The following is an 18,399-nucleotide window of genomic DNA, read 5'->3' on the forward strand; positions in this document are numbered from 1 at the left end:
TTACCCAGGGTGACTTCAACGGGATGATGTTTTTAGCTCTTATGCTGGAATGTAAATTCTCAAGTGTAACGTTAGCAATATTGCTTTATATGTATTATATATTGCATTCTATAAAATACCAACATATTGCATTAGGCATTTTTTGTGACTAGCTATAGAGAAGCAAGCTTACTAGAGAAAACAAAGGGATTGATCACAAGGCTTCACATGCATAGGAACTGGAAATCATCTGGGCTTTAAGCAGCCTCAGTACTAAATACACTCTCCTTCACTCTTACCTGCAAAGACAAAGAAGCTATGGCAGGAAGGCTAGGTCAACAAAAAACAGATTCTCTGACAAATTCTTCACTTACAGATGACTTCATCTTTGAGACCAGTGTTTCCTCCCTAAGTATAAGAATAACACTCACCCCACCCGCAAAAGAATAACCCAGATTTAATGAGTCACAATTTCTAAAGAAGATCCCAGATAATCTGCATATTTAATAAGATACCAGGTTATTCTCATTATCACGGAAATTTGGGAAATTTCTGGAGCAGTGCCTGTCAAATGTTAATGTGCAGGGGAATCACTTGGGATCTTACTGAAAAGCGGATTCTGATTTAGCATTTCTGGGGTGTGGTCTGAATCCACCTTTCTGAGAAGCCTGAGAGAAGGCTTCTGCCATTTAAGGGCACTGTTTACGAAGCTAGGTTCTAGAGCTCAGGACAGTTACAGACCCTCTTGGAGAATCTGGGAAGAGCTACCTATAGATCTATTTCTCAGCAGAATACATAAACATAAAATTTAACATAAAATTGCAAAGAGTTTGGAGAGCCCCCAAACACTATTCTTAGGCTAGTAGAACATACCATCAACCTGGTTCCGATGAAGAGGTGACGGGAATCTTCATTTAATAATGTCCAACATTTATTACCTCTGTGTGCTTTGGCATTGTTGTGCTAAGTGTTCTAGACATATTATCTCATTTAATCCTCACAATAAACCTATAAGGTAGGTACTTTTATTATCACTCTTATCTTACAAGTGAGTAAACTGGTGCACAGAAACTTTTAGGTAATTTGCTCAAAGGTATTTGGTGAACCTGATTCCTGAGCCCAGGTGTTTACTGTGTGGTGCTTACAATGGTCTTAATGTGTTGTAATTATTTTGAGGAAAGTGATTTCATTTTATTAAAACTTTTCTAAAAATAGCCTCTGCCTTCGCCTATGGTCATTATCCCAGGGTCCTGGGATCCCAAGGCCCGGAGGGAAGGGCATTGCTCAGCAGGAAGCCTGCTTCTCCCCCTTGCACTCTCCCTGCTTGTGTTCCTCCTCTTGCTGTGTCTCTCTCTGTCAAATAAATAAAAATCTTAAAAAAAAAAATTTGTCCAAAAAACCCCCACCTTGTCTGGAAAGTGAAAATGTGGACAGACTAGATCTGAGGTTTTCAAATTCTGATGTCCATCAGAATCTCCTGGGGCTTTTGTTAAACATGATAAGAAAATAATGCTTAGGTTCCATGCTAAATCTTTATCTTAGAATTTCTGGAGATAGAATGGAGCTGGGCATTTTTTTTTTTTTTAATGATTGCTTCATTTAAAAAAAATTATTATTATTATTTTTTTTACAAAAGTTTGTTCTTAAATCTACAACAGGATCTAAGACAACACTTCATTCCAGTTATAGGTGGCAACAAACGCTAGGACAGGGTGGGGAGGGGGAGTGGGGATCCAGATGTTTAGATAGGAATGGAACTGAGGATCACCATTGCCTCAGGCACTGGCACTGGCTTCCCTTTTGCCAGATCTGTTAATTCCACCTGTGGCCAGGGGCCCCTTCCCTGTGGCTTTCGTTTTTAGCTCTTCTTGTTTCTGCTTCTCTTTCTGTTTCTGCTTGAATGCTTTATCTCGTCCATCTCCTTGGCCTGCTTCTTGGGCTGTTTCAGAGGCTTCTTCTTGTCACCATCGCAGCAGGACATGGTGCCTGTCACCCTTCCCCAGACCCTGCCTGGGAAGCCAACAGGGGAAGCCTGTTGAACCAACACCCCAGATGATTTCAAAGTAAAAAGTTCTAGTATCATTGCCATAGACTCTCCAAAGGTAGCATTTTAAAAGAATAAGCTAAATGAAATCTGTTAGGGAAGACACTCTGAAAGGGAAGGTAGCTCTGAAGGGTAAGAAGTGCCTAGAAATGCATTCCTGGCTCTGATCTTAATGAGAAAGAAAAGGAGGAAAGGACCTCCTCAAAGTTTCCTTTGCTTTCCTTTGATTCTTTGACTTCCAGTTAGAATTATTCTGTACCATTGTGATTTAGAAGGGAATAGATCCACTTTTTAAACCACTTCACATACTAGAGAACACAAAAAAGCACTTATGAAGTGGTATCATAGACCTGTAAGCAGGCAAATTAACCCTGCTTCCCACCTTCACCCCAGACAAGCTTCCATTTGCTAAAATAACAGCAGCAAAGTGTGGGAGGCACAGCTTGACTCTCTTCTCAACGATTTATTTTCCTTTCTCTCATTTTTTATTAAAACCTTTTAAATTTTTTTAACTGCCGAGTACAACTCTGGAGCTGGGAATACAATGCTGAAGGAGGCCTATTGCTTAAGGCAACGAGTTCAGCAGTTGTACCCATCCAGGGATGGGGTTTAGGAGAGGGACATGGATAATATAAGAAGAGCACAAAGCAAGGGTTGTGAGAGAAGGACGGGTTTTATTATGTGGCTGAAACAGCTGAAGAAGGTGGATTCTGAAGAAGAGTAGGAAATGGATGGCCATCTTATTCAAGATTTTTTTTAAAGCACAATATATGCATTGTATCTAATGCTATAGATATCTTATAGGTGATTAACTTCTGTATTTTGGTGACACATTTTTAAAGAGATTATTAAGGCAATAATTTGTGAGCATCGTAGAGAAAGGAAGTGGTGATCAACAGCACCAGGTGTGGATTTACTAAGAACAAGTCACGTCAAACCAACACCATTTCTTCAGTGGATTAGGGAACCAGGGTAGATTTGGGGTTGAGTGGGTGTTAGGAAAGCAGAAATAATGGAGGTGGAGTCACAGAATCTTTGTTTTTGAAAAAATATATTGAGTGTCTGCTTAGATTAGACGTTTGCTAGGCAACTGCACTCACACTTTTTCGTGTTTGATCATCACAGTAAGCCTATTAAGAAAATTTTGGCTTCCTGAAAACCAACAACAGCATAACATTCAAGCTCTGCAAGCTTGACACTGAAGGAGAGGATGGATGGGAGGGGACTACCTCGGTGGAGCCTGTTTGCCCACCCATGAAGTCCCCAAGGCTAATCCTAGAGGTTCACCTCCTTCTATGGTTCTTCCCATTTGTACACTGGCTCAAGAGTTAGCAGAAGACTTTAACCCTCATACCTCTTAGCAAAACTGTAAAAGGACTGGGAGCCATAAACAAGATTTTAGGAAGGATGAAGGCTAACGAAATGGAAATACACAGAGAAAATGATTTGAAACCAGATAATCCAGTTTACAAAATAAGGTTTGCCCTTCTTCAGTTTATAACCCACTACAGAGATTAGGACTTCCTCTAATAGCTAGATTACCTGTTTTAAATTACTCTTTTCAGCAGGTCACTATGCGTTTTCAGTGATTCTTCTTTGCCTCCAGACACACTCTTAAGGTATAAACTGTTCATCTTATCTTCCACTCACCCACACTGTGAGGTTTTTCACCTGTCTTACTCAGAGGCCTCAGAATAGGCTACTGGTTTTGCCTCTTTGCTCAAACCGTTCTTCATAGTCCACTCAGCACTCTTTCCTGTCTGCCCAAATTGTTTTATTCAGGGCATTGTGGTTTGATTCAATTAAGCTAGCTCAAGTAAAAGGTTTTCTTAGAGTAATATGACATGTGAGTTCTCAGAAACAGTACTCAACATACTCTTCAGCCTTGTATCAGTCGTGAATATTTGAGGCTTAAGCAATTGTTTTTCTCTCACATATGAAAAAATCTGGAGGTAGCTAGTTGCTGACTGTTTTAGTGGTTCAACATTATATTCTAAAGACTAGGGGGACTACTCTTCTTGGCTTTTTCCTCATGATCACAAGATGGTTGCCATAGCTCTAAATATGATGTTCATGTTCAAAGAAAGTGGAAAGAGAAGGGAAAGGAAGCCAGTCTTTACCTTTGGTCAAGAGAGCAAGAACTTTCACAGAAACTGCCAGTAAATTTCTGTAACCTAGCTGTTCATAAAGGAAGTGAAATCACAAGCCATAAGTGATTACTATTGAGACTATATAAAGAACTTCTACCCTGGGGCACCTGGGTGGCTCAGTGGGTTAAAGCCTCTGCCTTGGGCTCAGGTCATGATCCTGGGGTCCTGGGATCGAGTTCTGGCATTGAGCCCCACATTGGGCTCTCAGCTTGGCAGGGAGCCTGCTTTCTCCTTTCTCTCTGCCTACTTGTGATCTCTGTCAAATAAATAAATAAATAAATAGAAATCGTAAAAAAAAAAAAAAAGAACTTCTACCCTGGGGTGCCTGGTGGCTCAGTGGGTTAAAGCCTCTGCTTTTCGGCTCAGGGTCCTGGGATCGAGCCCTGCATCAGGCTCTCTGCTCAGATAAATCAACCCAACAGAAAAATTTGCGAAAGACAGGCCATTGACAAAAGAAACATTTGTGGTAAGTAAATTTAGAGAAAGATACCTAGTCACATTAGTGATCACGGAAATCAAATTATGACTACATTGTGATAACCACTCATTATGACTACATAGTATAATCACAAAATTAGCAAAAATGAAGACATCTGAAAAATAAATGTTGAGGGGCACCTGGCTCAGTGGGTTAAGCCTCTGCCTTTGGCTCAGGTCATGATCTCAGGGACCTGGGATGAGCCTTGCATCCCCCTGTCTCCTCAGCAGGGAGTCTGCTCAGCAGGGAGGCAGGCAGAGAGAGAGCCTGCTCTCTCTCTCAGAGAGCCCCCTCTCTCTCTGCCTGCCTCTCTACTTGTGATCTCTCTCTGTGTCAAATAAATAAAATCTTTAAAAAATAAGTAAATGTTGATAAAAATGTGGAATGGTCATTACTGCTAGTGTGGGTGAGGTAAAATGGTACAACCGTCTGGGAGTACAGTCTGGGATTTAAAAAACAGGATATGGCTTAATACATCTTAATGGACTTTCTTTTGTTGATCTATTTTTAAAGTTATTAACTGTAACTTCTCCAAAAGGCAAAAAATCTGTTAATATATTAACTGTTTTCTTTACCTCCTTCTAACCTAAGAAAATGTCTTCTGGTGTTGGCAGGGGGATGGGAAAGTACACCTCCCTCTGCAGTGTTTCCAGAGCTATCAGGCAAAACACTTACTCCTGCTTTGTGTGCCTGCTGTAAGCCAACATCACAATGTTTCATTTAATTACACGTCAGTCTTCCTGACAGGGTGGTTGGCTCCTAGAGGGCAGATATCTTTTCTTGTTCATTTTAGTGTCTCTATAGTGTGCACTGAGTTTGATGTATATCGAGGGACTCAACAAATGCTGAAGGAACGAATGAGTGAATAAAATAAAATTAATCAATAGGGTTTTTTGAATGTTTACTTTTGAAAAGGCGTTTTTAAAAAGATAAATGTTTATTTCAAAACCTGTTTAAATAAAGCACTGTCCCTAGCACACAGTAACAATAAATATGTTTTGAATGAATACCAAATACTTAGCTATCACAAGTAATTTCAATTTACTGTGGCCTTTCACTCTGGGGACTTTGTACTTTACTCTGGAAGTAAAGAAAGCCATATCAACAATGACACATCTTTTTATTATAAATTGTTTAAAACTCTTAAAAAGATATTCCGACAAAAGGTGAAATACAAAATTTACATTCTTTTTTTTTTTTTAAGATTTTATTTATTCATTTGAGAGAGAGAGGGCAAGCACAAGCAGGGGGAAAGGCAGGGAGAGAGGGAGAAGCAGAGTCCCTGCTGAGCAAGGAACTCGACTCGGGACTCCATTCCAGAACCTGAGCTGAAGGTGGACGCTTAACCATCTGAGCCATCCAGGTTAAAGAAAAATGATTTACACTGGTTACAATGGTGAGGAAAACTATTGCCATTGGAGGGGTCAAAATTACTACAATAGGAGAAAGAAATTTTGCTTCACTTTGAATACAGTAAAGACAGCTGGGAATTTATAGCCAACAAACAAGCAGAGTGAGGGGTTCAGTGGATGGAAAATTACTACGAAGAAACAGAAAGGCAGGCCAAAGGTGGAGGATCAGTTATTTGATCACGTATCAAAGGCATCAGACATCAAGGAGCGCGATGACTTAGCAGGATCCGTACTAATACTGGGTTCAGCCAGACCACACTTGAGGGCCTACGTCGAAGCCTAAGCAAGCAAAAGGCTCACAGGAGCCTAAATAACGCTCGGACAACTCTCTGTCACTGCCTGCCTCAGACCTCTTTATTACCCAATCCGTACGGATAAGGATGGCTGGAAGGGGGCCGGATCGTGGGCCCGGAGCCTAGGTCTCCTTCCCGGCAGCAATAATCCCCGGCCAGGATTCCCGAGACATCCTCCTGCGACCACCGGAGGAACGCCGGTCAGAGCGACGCCCCTCGCCTCACACCCGGTGCGCCCCCAACGTCAGCGAGACCGCAGTGCATCCCAATTTAGGGGCGGGGTCCGCAGGTCGGGGCGGGGCGGGGCTGGCGGCGCTGATTGGTCAAAGCTCTCGGGCTTGGGGTTCTCGGCCCCGCCCCACCGCCCCTTTACTGGCCGTTTAGAGTTCGCTATGCTCCCCTCAGCCAGCGAGGCCGCAGACTAGCCAGTCCCGCGCTGCCCCGCGGGAGGGGCCGAGCCCACGTTTCTCCTCCCTACCGGTCCCATCCTTAAAGCACGAGTTCCGACGCCCCGCCCGTTGGAGCGGGCTCCGGGATCGGGACAGCTAACCGCCCCGGCAGGCCAGGGCCTACCGAGGAGGGCCCGAGACCACGGAGCAACTGCGGCTGGCACGCGAACGTCTCGGGGTGTGGGAGCTGCGAGGGCAGGGGTCCTGGGCGCCATTGTTGGCCGCCAGCGAGCCGGCCGGACCTCGTCTGCCCTCAGAGGCGCTTCTCCCGCCGAGAGGAGGCACAGCGAGGGGCCGTCGCCACCCCGTGGCCCAGTGTCGTGAATCGTGTGCCTCCTCTACCGCCCGCGTCGGGCCGCCGGGACCATGTTTGACAAGACGCGGCTGCCGTACGTGGCCCTTGATGTGCTCTGCGTGTTGCTGGGTACGTACGCGCCGCCGGCCCGAGGGGCGTGTGCCCCGGTGGGTACGGGCGTGTGTCTTCTGGGAGGGGACTCGCGGAGAGCTGCGGACGGGCGTGGGGGCGGCGTGTGTGCGCCTGACGCGCGCGCCTTTGCTGGGAGAGACTCCGGGGGCCGCTTCCGCAGCCCCGGGATCCCGCTTTGCAGCCTGCACCCGGCCCCCGTGTGACCTCCTCTGTCTGTCTGTCTGTCTCCTGCGGGTGTGCTGAGCTCAGCTCTGCTTGGACGCTGTTCACGCCTCTGCGCTCAGTCGCTTGCTCCTGTCCTCTGTTTCCAGTTCCACTCCCAACAAGAGCGGGGTGGGCTCCTCCCCTCCACGCCGTAGGGAAAACCGGTCACTGGCTTGTCAGGTTCAGGAGCGACACGGAGGTTTGATTCACTGGGGATTCTCAGTAACAGGCGCCAGTGCCTGGTTTATCTTACTTGTGGGAAGCAGTTTAATTTTTCATCTTTAAAAGGCTAGAACGTTCCTAATTAGAAGGTGTTGCCCGGTTGTAAATTGTCACGTTGCCAGTGGGCGTGAGGATGCCAGGTTTCTGCCTATAGGTCCGAAGAAACTTGCCTTTTTGGGTGTGTGTGTTTGGGTGTGTGTGTGCGCGCGCGCGCGTGCTCCAGACCTTTTTCCTTCTCTGTACAGACCTTGCCATGGTGTAGCTTTCCATCTCCAGTGACAGCCCACAAGGAGCACTAGAGGTTCTTTGGCTGCAGCAGATTTGGCGTTGTCAAATCTCATGGAAGAGTTCATTTCTGGGGCTGCTGGTTGCCAGGTGCTTCTTTCTTTTGACAAGAAAGAATTGAAGTCATCTGGATGAGGGACAGGCTTTGGAAGGAAACTTTCATCTTTTTAATATGTATTTTGTAAAAGCAGTATGTTGCGAACTATTTAGATGTTCTTAAAGAAAGAAAGAAAAAGAAAAAAAGAAAGAAAGAAAAGAAAGAAAAGAAAAGAAAAGAAAAGAAACAAGATCTGATTGAGGTTTGGGTGGCCCTAATCAAGTATGGAAGTAATGGTTCTGGCAAGTTCCCTGGCTGGGGGGAATCTGTGACTTGAGAATCCTAGGTGCAGGTGTGCATAATAGCTTTTCACGGATAAGAAATTCCCCGGGTTTGAATCCCGAATTCCACTTTCCTGCCTCAAACCTGTCCACTTAGGCGCTTGCAATCTTGCTCAATTCTTAGAAATTCTTCTCTTTGAGGTAAAATCCCTTTTTATTATCTATGAAATATCTTTATTGTTGACTAAGACACTTCCTGTAAAGCTCCACAGTGAATTTTTGGAGTTAAGTTTAGGAAAGCAAAACAACGTTCAGGAACACTATAGAAACACGAGGAACTCTTTCAGTTGTCAAGACATATTAATAACTATATTAAATGTATTGAAATTGATTTATTGACAATGAAAGGTTTATCTTTGGTAAAGATGATAAATTTCATTTTCGTTTAGATTTGTCTTTTAATTCCAATGTACTTTTTTAAAAAACAGTGTTACGTTAGTTTCAGGTGTGCAGTATAGTGACTCAACAATTTTGCATATGACTCCATGCTCATCAAAATAAGTGTACTCTTAATCCCCTTCACCTGCTTCACCTATTTCCTCACCCACCTCCCCTCGGGTAAGATGTAAAATTTTAAAATGTACTTTAACCCATACTCACTGTCAGGAGGGCTTCGTTAAGCTTCATTTATATTTTCGAGAAGGGAGAGGAAAATGGTCAGAAGTAATTTTGATAATTCTAATATATTGGCTAGTACCCTGTCATTGCTGCATATTGTGTACTCTCAGAATTATGTATCAACTTCCTCTTCTCCTACCTTGTGAGAGTTATTCATTTATAAAACAAATGTCAGGTTTTTTTCTATGGGCCAAGCACTGCATTAGGACAAATGAGACATAATACCGCTTTAAGATAGCTAAAGCTAATATTAATAATCACAAAGTCATAAGGTAGACCTGTGTATTGTTTGTATGTTTTAAAATTTGCTTATAATGGAAAAATATTAAAAACAGTCTTATAAATTATAAGTTCTTCTTGTCTGTGTTTTCAACATGATGCAAATAGTACATAATTATACTACAGAGGTAAGAATAATTTTATTGCTACATTGACCTGACAGTTGCAGGATTTATGATGGTTCCCAAAAAGATAAAATTGCGTTTTTTATTTTAAATGTCTTTGATGGTTTTGGAAGGACTTGCTTTGGGGACTTATGGATTAAGTATGTTTTAGAAGAAGATACCTCATTTGTTTGAAACATGTTTTATCTGTTACTGTATTACTCAAGATTCTTTTAAAGTAAATCAGAAGATTTTCATCATGGGCCCAGAATTCCCTTTTCCTAAAGAGAAAATGAAGTACTCACTTCTTTTTATTTTCATATAGAAGATGACAGTAGATTTAACAGTATCAGTCCTCCATTACAAACAGCAATGAAAGAGAGCGGTGGGGGAGGAGATAAAGAACTTTTTCATGCTGAGTTTTGGAAGGTAGTACATTTTTAAAAAAGATTTTCATTTATTTATTAGAGAAAGAGAGTGTGCGCTCAAGAGAGAGCACAAGCAGGGGGAGCAACAGGGAGAAGGAGAAGCCGTCTCCCCACTGAGCAGGGAGTCTGATCCTGGGACTCTGGGGTCATGACCTGAGCCAAAGGCAGACGCTTAACTGACTGAGCTACCCAGGTCCCCTGGAAGGCAATACATTTTGATAGCAAATTCACCTTTTTATTGGAGTGTAAGGGTTATTTTAAATTTGGTTTTTATTCACTTTACTGACAGCAGGAGATTGACACCCTAAAATTAGGGGTTATCAACTTGGCATTAACTTTATTCATTTTCTGTGGAGAATATACAGGTAAGAGTTAACTATACCAACAAAAAGATGATTAAACACTTCTTAAGTACAGGGTTATGTGAAAGTGATTCATAATTACAATGTGAATATGTTCCAGGTTCTGTTAATGACCACTCCAACATCATACAGTGTATCCATTTTAATATGATGATGATACATGATTTTGCTATGTGACTACTTTATAATTTTATGGAGTGTGATGTCTGTTGAAGTGATCATTAAACATGTGTTTTTTTGGTGTGTGTGTATGTACATTTGTGCCCCTCCATCATCTTTATTATTATAAAACATGAATTCTCCATCTGATATACCCAGGTGATTAGTTCCTTCAGTGGATGTGGTAAGTTCTTAGAAAAGGAGTCAGGATTTTGAGAGATGGTATGTATTTGAAATGGAACATAGTTTTGCCATCTTTCTCTGGCTTTTTTGATGATGAGTTCTATCATTGTAGATAAGGCTGGCTATAAGCATCTGAGCATACAAGAAAAGCTGCTATATAGGGAATGATAGTGGGCTGGTGTGAAAGAACAGTGTTTTTGCCTGGTGTTAAATGGTGTCCTGAATAAAACTTACTAGTGTTTAATTACTGAGAGTCATTCCAGATTTTATCCACCATGGCATAAGGCTGCCAGTCAGTGGACACTGAGTCCACCGATTCAGTGCACACTGGTTGAAGGCTGATTCTGCCAGGTCCATGGTAGGTGCTAGGGATATAAAGATGAGTAAGACAGTTCTTGCTCTAAGGGAGATCAGGGTCTAATGAAGAACAAACAAACAGGTTACGGTATATCATGGTAAGCATAATAATGGAGGTATGAAATAAGTACCCTTTGAGTTCAGAGAAGGGAGTTATCTTAGACCTGATCCATTATAAACTAATGGTTCGTTTATCCTTAGTGATGCAGAAATGACAAAAGTTTCCTGGAATCCTCTTTTTTTTTTCTCCCCCAACTTGATGCAAGGCAGTAGTGACCCAAGTAAGTACCCTATGTTGATGACTTTTTTGTCTTGAATGGTGTCTTGAAGATTTAGGTGTAACTGGCGTCCCATGGTGTCTTGAAGATTTAGGTGTAACTGGAAAAAGCTTTTTATATGCTTGTGTTTTGCTATGTGGCAGTCATTTAGAATACCTTTTTGGGCTCCATATTCTTCTTTGCCCCTCCACCTCTGTTCACCTTGCTCTGTGCTCTGGGAAGCATGCAAATTATATGGGCTCTATCAACTGACCTCTTATTTTATGATTTCTGTTTGGTTTTGGCTGATGGTATATCAGTAGAGGTATGGAATAGCCAGTTCTCTCCTGCTGGATTTGTGTTGCTAGAGCTGTTGTGTGGTTTTGTGAATAGGTCTCAGCTTCTCTCAATGGCCCTCTCTGCCAGCCAGCTCCAGTTACAGATCTTTTTGGGTTCTGGTAACCCTGTAATTGCCCCTTAGGCCTAATGATGATAATGGCCTCCTGATGTTGGTAGCTTGGGAGTATTCCACCATCTCTTGCTACTTTACCTAAATCCTGCCTATACTTATAAAGATGATTCATTAAATTCTGTTGAATACCTTCTTTTGACTGTGTTTGTGGTTTGTTGGTTGATTTTTGGTAGGGACCCCACTAATGACATTCATACATGTCCAAAACAGATTTGACGTAGCTTCCCTTTCTGCACTTAACACCTTTTACAGCTGCTCTTTATAGCAGGTGCAAACAGAAGCTCATGGTCTCCAAGGTCATAGTTTCCTTAACAAGCTCCAAATGTGGTACAACCAGTCTGCTAAATCAGAATCAGTAGATTAAGAATAAAATCTGGCAGCAAAGAGCTGGCAGCCAATAGTAGGTGTTTGTAGAATCCCTGTTACTTGTTCTTCTTCAGTATCTATCTCAAATACTGATACCATATGTTGTTGCCGTGACACTGACATCATTCTGCCCCTTAAGTATTACCCCTGAGGAGTGGTCTCTTTCTTGTCTCTCAGTTTGGGCCTGTTTCTCAAGGAAAAAACAGTAAGTATTCAGTGAAAGATTATCACTTGGTAAATAGTCTGCAGCATTTTGTGCCTTCCCTTTTTTCCTGATGTTTGTTTGTTCCTTCATTCATTATTGAGCATGTATTTGTTTAGTATCTGCTGGTGCTTGGCATTGTGTTGGATGCTGAAGATAAAAATAAGTAGATCAATACATAAATTGGACATAATGCTTATCCTGGTTGCTAGCCATTTTAATCTCCATTAACATTTATTAAGCAAACTTCTTTTCCTTCTGATGAAAGTTTACTGGGTTTGTTTCTCTTTTTTATAAAAAAACTTTCTCTTTCCTCCAAGCCACAGTGAAAAGGAAATCATCTCAGAAACTGAACAAAGGGGGTGCCTGGGTGGCTTAGTCATTAGGCGTCTGTCTTCGGCTCTGACCATGGTCCCATGGTCTTGGGATTGAGTCCCACATCAGGCTCCCTGCTTGGCGGGAGGCCTGCTTCTCCCTCTCCTATTCCCTCTGCTTGTGTTCCTTCTCTCACTGTGTCTCTCTTTGTCAAATAAATAAATAAAATCTTTGGGGAAAAAAAATGAACAAAGATTTGTTAAGCTGGCATATTCTTGAGTTAGACTGGAGTACTGTTGCAGGCCTTTTCTACATTTAAGTGGCCAGTTTTGAATAAAAGCAGAGGCCTGGAAGAAAATGCTACCATTTGGCTCCAGTTGGCTTTGTACACTTGAGCTTTAACTTAAACTTACCTTGCTTGTGGAAATGTTCAGAGAATGTTCTTCTCTATAGAGTTTATGAAATGTAAATTCTTCCTTATATTCACTTTGAATTACATCCTTTTGGAAACTTCTGGGCATGCTGTGGATCTTGATTAATCTTTTTCTTGTTTAGTCATTTTTTGGGAGCTCTACCAAAGTTTCCTATCTGCTCAGCTTGGGGAATTATTCTGATTCTTGTGGATAAAAAATTGAAGTTTACATTGGTATTGTTTACCCTACTAAAAGAAGTTGGAAGAAAGTCACTAACTTCTCAGATTTTAAGTAAGCTCATTAAAATGTAGCTTCCATTTTATGGAAAGGAATTTGGAATGTTAATTGTCCACTTCCTCCTAATTTAGGTAACTTAATTCAGCATTTGGGATAGAAATTACAATCTGTTTAGTAAGCTAATTAGGGATTATATAGACACTGTTTTATTTCTCTTATTCTCTTTTTAAGAACGCACTCCCCATTCAGATAGGATGGACAGTGGTTATAAGTAGCTTTCTTCTTCCATCCTTATTTATTTACCTTATTTTTCATTTTTACTATTTTTTTTTCCTTCTCTTTTCCTCCTGCTTTCCTTCTCTGCAACCTTCTTACTGTCTAGGTTTGTTTTGTTTTTTAAAGATTTGTTTATTTATTTGACAGAGATCACAAGCAGGCAGAGAGGCAGGCAGAGAGGGATGGGGGGAAGCAGGCTCCTCCCCACTGAGCAGAGAGCCCGATGTGGGGTCTATCCCAGGACCCTGGAATCACGACCTGAGCTGAAGGCAGAGGTTTTAACCCACTGAGCCACCCAGGTGCCCCTTTACTGTCTAGGTTTAAAATTGAGATGGCTTAAACAGAGTTGTTGCTTTTTTTTTTTTTTTTTCTTCCTGAAACTAGTCTTACATTGGGAATGACTTGTTCTTTATAAACTGTAAGTTTCTCTTTTTCTTTAAAATAATAGAGAGGTAACATAGTCTAGTGATAAACTCTTTTTTTTTTTTTTTTAAGATTTTATTTATTTATTTGACAGACAGAGATCACAAGTAGTCACAGAGGCAGGTGGAGAGAGAGGAGGAAGCAGGCTCCCTGTTGAGTAGAGAGCCCAATGCAGGGCTCCATCCCAGGACTCCAAGATCATGACTTGAGCCAAAGGCAGAGGTTTTAACCCACTGAGCCACCCAGGTTCCTGTGAGACTCTTGATATACATTGCTTAGGTTCACATTTCATTTCCTCTCTTTACTAGTTTCGTGACCTTGGGCAATTTTCTTCTTTGTGCCTCTTCCTAATAATAGCACCTACTTTATATGGTTCTGAGGCTAAAGCAAGTCAATTTGTAAAAAGCTTAGAGCAGTGCCTTGCACTTCGTGCAGGATATGTTTGTCAAATAAGATTAATCCTCTCTAATCCTACCAACTATAACATAATTTTAATAGAAATAACATCAACTAGTTTTGTGTTAGGGACAAAAAGCAGTCACAAACTTTGAAACATTTCCCATGAATACTCATGGAATGTCTTTGAAGCTTATAGAGCAACTTGAAATAATAATGTTATCAGTCATGTGTAAAAACCACATATACAATCTCCAAGTAGTGGTAATCCCAACAATGGTGGAAACTGATCTGTGTAGGTTGTGTTAGAGAATAATTAAACAAATAGAAAAACTTTATATATTCATAAATCCTGAATTTCAGCTTAATCAAGAAAATGGAGTTAGCTGTATTCTGTGTCACCTTCACTGTTTTTATTGCCCAAGCCATGGGAATGGTCACTCCTCATATAAAAGTAAACTTCATTTAAAAAAAAAATTGACCTTAATTGTACATCCTCGTTTGTGTAAATTTTGTTATTTGAATTCTCAGCAATTAAGTGGACAGCAAAGAAAAAAATGTTGTGTAATACTTCTCCATACCCTCCACTCCCTCTTACTCACTTGTCCATATCCTCTTTTCCCTCTCACTCTTGCTTTTTTCAACCAGATAGTTATTTCAATGTATTTTAATCTGAAATTGTTTTTTTGATGTGTGTGTGTGTGTGTGTGTGTGTGTGAGAGAGAGAGAGAGAGATAGGGAGAGAGAAAGAGAGAGAGAGAATAATGCTAGGTATTTAAAAATATTAGACTTCACATTATCTTTATTAAGTGAGCACCCATTATGTGTTTAGTACAATGTTAGGAGCTGTAAATGCCGTTGTGAAGAAGGTAATGTCTTTAATCTTTAAGAAAATTATAGATGTTTGTAAATGCCACAAAAGAATTAAAACAAGGTTAGAAGAGAGTGAGATGGTGGAGGGTGGCAATCTAAAGGAAGTCTTCTCTGAGGAGGGGATATCTGAACTGGCCATGGAGGAACTGAAAGAAGTTGATTTTAGGTTTAGGGACGAGCAGGTGTTGAGGGCCAAACAGCAAAGAGCATTTTGCCACAGGGATTGTAACATTTGTAACAGTGTGACTGGTATATAGTATACATCCATGGTATTCATAATAGTGAATTTTGTAACTTATTTCTAACTGTCAAAGTGGATAATAATAACTGACAGTTATTTAGTGCTTACTAGGCCCTCTGTGGCCTGTAAAGTCTCTTAACAACTTGATTAGAGACAGTAGCTTGGTCATCCCCATTCTGTAGTTGATAGAACTGAGGTATAGAATAATTGGGAAACTCTCCCAAGGGAACCCAGCTAAGAGGTGGTACAGTCAGGACTTGGGAAACGTATTTTTAAGGATTATACGTTTTGAATGTGGATTCACTGGTCCAGATTTAGGAAAAGTGCTAATAAGTAGAGAAGTTGAGGAAGGAGAGATTAGGGGATTACTTGATTCTAGAAACAATCATTATTTTTAGGTAGCCTAATTGTTTTATGGCCATCTGAATTCAGTATGATGTGACTTCAGAGTCTATTTTGACTTATGATATTTTGAACATGTGCCTGCTGTCCAAAGGGGCAATTTAATTTTTCATAACTCAGACTCCTGATTACTACTAAGAGTTTGCCAGGAGAGTATCTCACACTGGAAGATGTAACTAATTTGCCCTGTTTGGTAACATACCCACAGATTTTTCTTTCAGATAGCTTTGTCATGGGCATTTCTATACAGGAAAGGAAGACCTTTGTCCTTCACTGTACTTCATGTGAGTCATGTGTTAGAGAGTTCAGAGTCACCTTTCTAGTTCATTCCAGCAGATATAGTTAGAATCTCATGATTTAGTTCTCAGTGGTCATTGCTTGGAAATGTTTCCTTTTTCAGGGTGGGGTGCCTAGGAAAATGACATATAGGAAATATGTACTGGATGAGCTCTTGAGTTAATTGGCAGCTTGTTAAGCCAGGTTCTGCCTTGCCTTTTGGTACATTTACATCAGCACTAAGAGAGATGGGCTGGCTGCTTAGGTGCTCTGGGGTAAGTGATGAAAAGTGAAGAAAACCATTATTCACTGAATGCCTAAATGAGCCTTTGGTAAATGTCTTACATAAACTTATGCAGTCTTTACAAAATTCTGAGGTTTTAGCTTCATTTTATGTCATAGCACTGGCATAAGAAATAGGTAGAAAAATAAAATGAAAGCCATGGATCTCAAATAGCTCTTACTTACTGTGGGAGACAGACTCATAAGAAATAGTGGCAATACTGTCTGGTAAGTTGAGTGCTGGATAGGTTTTTGCTTTGAAGTTTACTAAGTTTACTAAGACAAGGTCTCACTGGAGAGGTATACAGAGCCTTGAAAATAGAGATCGATAGGTATTTTAATGAAGTTTATCTATATTTCAAAAAGATTTCTCCTGAGATGTTTGCTTTTACCCTCTGGCAGAGATAATGTATACCTTCGGGGACATTACTTTTGGCTAGTGCTAAGTAATGTAAGTAATTTCTGTAGACAGTTGAGGCCCCATCTGTATTAACTGGGTGAAGACACAGGAGGTGGGTGCTTAAACAGTGTGTGGCACATGGTAGGTATTCCAGTATTTGCCACATGAATGTATAGGCAATGTATTTGAGTCAGCCACTCTTCTGGGGTTTGAATTTTAGCTCTGTTACTAACTCTATGATATTGGGCAGGTCGCTTCAACTCTTGGATGAGTTTTGTCATCTAATGAGGAAAAAGATGCTAATAGTGCATTCCTCCTATTGCTGTGAAATTAGATGAGATAATGTATGAGACAATGCCTAGTGAAGTGTTTAGCATAGTTCTGGCCTGTGCTGTTGTTATCATTATTAAATTAATAAACCAATTTGGTGTCACTGACCCGGTCTGTTACTCAAATTTGATGTGACATGGTATTGACTTTTCTTTTGGAACCTTATTTAGTGTAGTTCTAGTTTCAGCCTAAAGAGCATTGAGAATGGGAATCTGGTTCATATTTCATTTTTTAGTGCCCAGATCATTTTGGGAAATGTTTCAATTATTTCTAACTTATTTCTTTCTGCTATCAGATACCTCAGTAAGATCTTCTAATTTTACTTTTAGGTGAACGGTATTCTTATAGGTACCCAAATGAATGTTTGTGCTTGGAGAGAGATTAGTAAAATAGAAATAGGTGTGTGAGCTAGTAATGGCATAGTTTGGATAGTGGTAACTTCTCTTAGTTCTCAGTTCCTAAAACATGAAGGTTTTTTATGTCTTAAATATAAACTGGTTAAGAGCTAACTTGTAGTTCAGGCTGAAGGAGCTAAACATAAGCTGTTCTCATTGCAACTTCTTTTTTTTTTTTTTTTTAATTTTATTTATTTGACAGACAGAGATCACAAGTAGGCAGAGAGGCAGGCAGAGAGAGAGAGGAGGAGGAAGCAGGCTCCCTGCCGAGCAGAGAGCCCGATGCGGGACTCGATCCCAGGACCCTGAGATCATGACCTGAGCCGAAGGCAGCGGCCCAACCCACTGAGCCACCCAGGCGCCCCGCAACTTCTTTTTATCAGTAAGAATTTATCCTTTCTTCCCATAGAGTTTTAGAAACAGATGTATGTAGTGGTCACACCCATCTGCAGTGTTCTGGGATAGCCCAATTTTAGCTGTTAACCTGCATAAAGGCAGTTTACTAAGTGTATGACTAAATGTAATTAAAAATCATACTTTTATAATATAAACCTATTATTAAAAAACACAATTTTTTAAGCGATATCCCAATTTGATTGGAAAATGTACCTAACATAGTTATGCAGTGTAACAGAAGCAAGTGACATTTATTTTTATTTTTTTCAAATGGCATGGATAAAAGAAAGGAATTTTAAAAGGGCACTTTTCCAAATATGTATTGTTTCTGACCCACTGCTCGAGTTGGTAAAAAGGTTTTGTTAAACTTTGATGTTATCAAAACTTGTTAGGCAGGTTATGGGTAATATTCAACTTTATAGCTAGTGTTGGATATCTACATTGATACTAACTTTATGTACCACTATATGAGTGAGATTCTAAGTGCTGCCATTGAAGATAGCCTAATTATGAACCAAATGTAGTAACAAGTAAATTACCTTTATGGAGATTTTTTTTTTTTTTTTTAGATTTTATTTATTTATTTGACAGAGACAGATCACAAGTAGGCAGAGAGGCAGGCAGAGAGAGAGAGGA

At 40.7% G+C, this 18,399-nt stretch overlaps 1 protein-coding gene and 1 pseudogene across 2 annotated transcripts in view; one reads left to right on the forward strand and one right to left on the reverse strand.

Moving 5' to 3' along the window:
- Positions 1–1,754: 1,754 nt before the first annotated feature.
- LOC122889877 lies at positions 1,755–1,960 on the reverse strand (annotated as a pseudogene).
- A 4,909-nt stretch (positions 1,961–6,869) lies between these two features.
- The window catches only part of PLPP1 (phospholipid phosphatase 1), a 93,397-nt gene continuing 81,867 nt past the window's right edge, over positions 6,870–18,399 (forward strand). The window contains exon 1 of one of the 2 annotated variants that reach the window (XM_044224709.1): positions 6,870–7,229. In XM_044224709.1, coding sequence (XP_044080644.1) covers positions 7,172–7,229 — 58 coding nt within the window. In that variant the 5' untranslated portion in view covers positions 6,870–7,171. The remainder of the gene's footprint in view (positions 7,230–18,399) is intronic. The other variant, XM_044224718.1, reaches the window with a different exon arrangement.

The sequence above is a fragment of the Neovison vison genome, chromosome 1 (genome assembly GCF_020171115.1).
Source record: "Neovison vison isolate M4711 chromosome 1, ASM_NN_V1, whole genome shotgun sequence".
Taxonomy (NCBI): domain Eukaryota; kingdom Metazoa; phylum Chordata; class Mammalia; order Carnivora; family Mustelidae; genus Neogale; species Neogale vison.